Source organism: Lactuca virosa, chromosome 6 (genome assembly GCF_052849685.1).
Source record: "Lactuca virosa cultivar CGN04683 chromosome 6, Lactuca_virosa_CGN04683_v6, whole genome shotgun sequence".
NCBI classification, from domain to species: Eukaryota; Viridiplantae; Streptophyta; class Magnoliopsida; order Asterales; family Asteraceae; genus Lactuca; species Lactuca virosa.
Window position 1 is genome coordinate 113114783 of NC_136431.1, and position 1983 is coordinate 113116765.

Below are 1983 nucleotides of genomic sequence, written 5' to 3' on the forward strand. Positions count from 1 at the left end.
GTTAATCAAGAGTTTGTTTGGTTAATTTGGTAAAAAGTTAGGTTTAATTCAGAGAACTCATTTTGATTAAATAATTTTTTTTTAATAGAGGTCATTAGAGCTTGTTAATGAAGTCTAGTACTAGTTTAAACAAGTGCATAGTCAAATATTGTGTTGAAGGTTAATTATATGATCAGGGGAGTCACCGCGGAACTGAAACTGTTTTCTCTTATTTGAATTTTCACAGTCTTTAAATTCAATCAATATTTTATCATTTTTGATTTATATTAGTTTAAATTTTCAGAAATAAACCCCCGTTTTTATGTTTTATTCGTTTGTCAAGAATTAGTTCATGCCTTACGCAAAGCGGCTAAGTTTTTAGGACGTGTCCCAGAGGATCCAACCCTGCTTACCAGTACTACCTGTTAGTGCAAAAGAGAAGTCTATTTATACTTTTATTTGTTTAAATCATGCATGACAGCGGTTTTAACAAATTGGCGCCGTTGTCGGGGACACGGTAAACACTAGTAGTTTTATGCCAAGATCTTCACGTACAGGTGATCTAATTTTTTATCCAGAGATTGAGAAGACTGTTAGGAAGCTAAAGAAGGAAGCAAAACTTCGGAAGCAGCAAGCAGGAACCTCATCCTCCTCCCCCCCCCCCCCCCCGATCACACTATAAAACACCCACACCACAAGGCACTCCCTTGTGGAACGAACCTGAAGCCTCATTTCAACCTTTTCAAAAAGCACCACCTACCTCACCCATTAACAACCCCTTTAAAACATACTCATCATCATCTTCAGAAGAATCCGAACCCACAGACTCTTCTGAAACCGAAACAGAAATCATAATGAGCGAAAATGGAGACGATGCTGAAAAGACTCTTCGCGAGTGGGCAACACAAGAGGTTACCCAACAACCTCTATGTATCACCTTTCCAGAAGCTCAGAACTTTGAGCTCAAATCCACATTAATCCATTTGCTGCCCCCGTTCCGAGGCCTTGAGAATGAAGACGCTGCCAAATTTCTCAAGGAATTCCATGTCGTCTGTTTTGGAATGAAACTCCATGCAGTTACTAAAGACCGGAACAAACTAAGGGTGTTTCCTTTCTCAGTTCAAGATGCAGCACAGGAGTGGTTATATGACCTCCCGTCTGGTTCAATAACAAGCTGGAATGAACTCGCCACATTTTTTCTAGAGAAATACTTTCCTGAGGTGAAAGTGTCAAACCTGCACATAGAGATTCTTGGTATAAAGCAAGGCAAAAGAGAGGCTCTCCACACTTATTGGGAGCGGTTCAAAAAGTTGCTGGTCCGATGCCCTCAACATGGCATTAGTGATTATGATCTATACCATTGTTTCTGCGAATGATTGGTACCCATGGAGAGGCGACTTATAAATGCATCAAGTGAAGGGTCACTATCAGATATGACACCAACAGAGATCCATACATTGGTTGAAAAGCTGGAAAATGAATCAAAGCATTCACCAACTGAAGAAGATTGGTACCCGGACCAGCCAATAGGAGTCAAAGAAATGAGCAATGCCCACCTGGAATCTCAAATTTCAGAATTAACTAAGGTTGTCCTTTTGTTGACAAAAGAAAAAGGTATTGAACCAAAAGTCAAACCTTGTGGGATCTGCTGCAAAATTGGGCACCCAACAGACATGTGCCCACTACTTCAAGAAGACACTGAATTTGTTCAAGCTATGGGAGGATTTCAGCAAAGGCCATTTGATCAGCATCGCAACAACCAAGCTTGGGGAGGACCTCAAAATAACAATTTCCAGCCAAGGCCTCAACATAACTTTCAGCAAAGAAATCAATACCAGGCTCTACCTGGATTTCAACAACCTTTCCAGCAGAATCAACATCAAGGCAACTTTTAGCAACCACCTGTTCAGTCACAAGCTAGTAGTTCCGGCATGTCTTTGGAAGACATTGTTAAAAGTCTTGCTACCAGTACCCAAGCTTTTCAAAATGAAACCAAGTCTAGCA

At 40.6% G+C, this 1983-nt stretch overlaps 1 protein-coding gene across 1 annotated transcript; it reads left to right on the top strand.

Annotated features, from left to right (window-relative positions):
* Positions 1-833: 833 nt before the first annotated feature.
* Positions 834-1355, top strand: LOC145121864 (uncharacterized). The gene has a single exon (XM_079057555.1). The coding sequence runs from the start codon at positions 834-836 to the stop codon at positions 1353-1355; it is 522 nt and encodes a 173-aa protein (XP_078913681.1).
* The last annotated feature ends 628 nt before the right edge of the window (positions 1356-1983 follow it).

Coding starts and splice junctions, on each gene's coding strand:
- LOC145121864 (XM_079057555.1), top strand. CDS start 834: ATGAGCGAAAATGGAGACGATGCTGAAAAGACTCTTCGCGAGTGGGCA.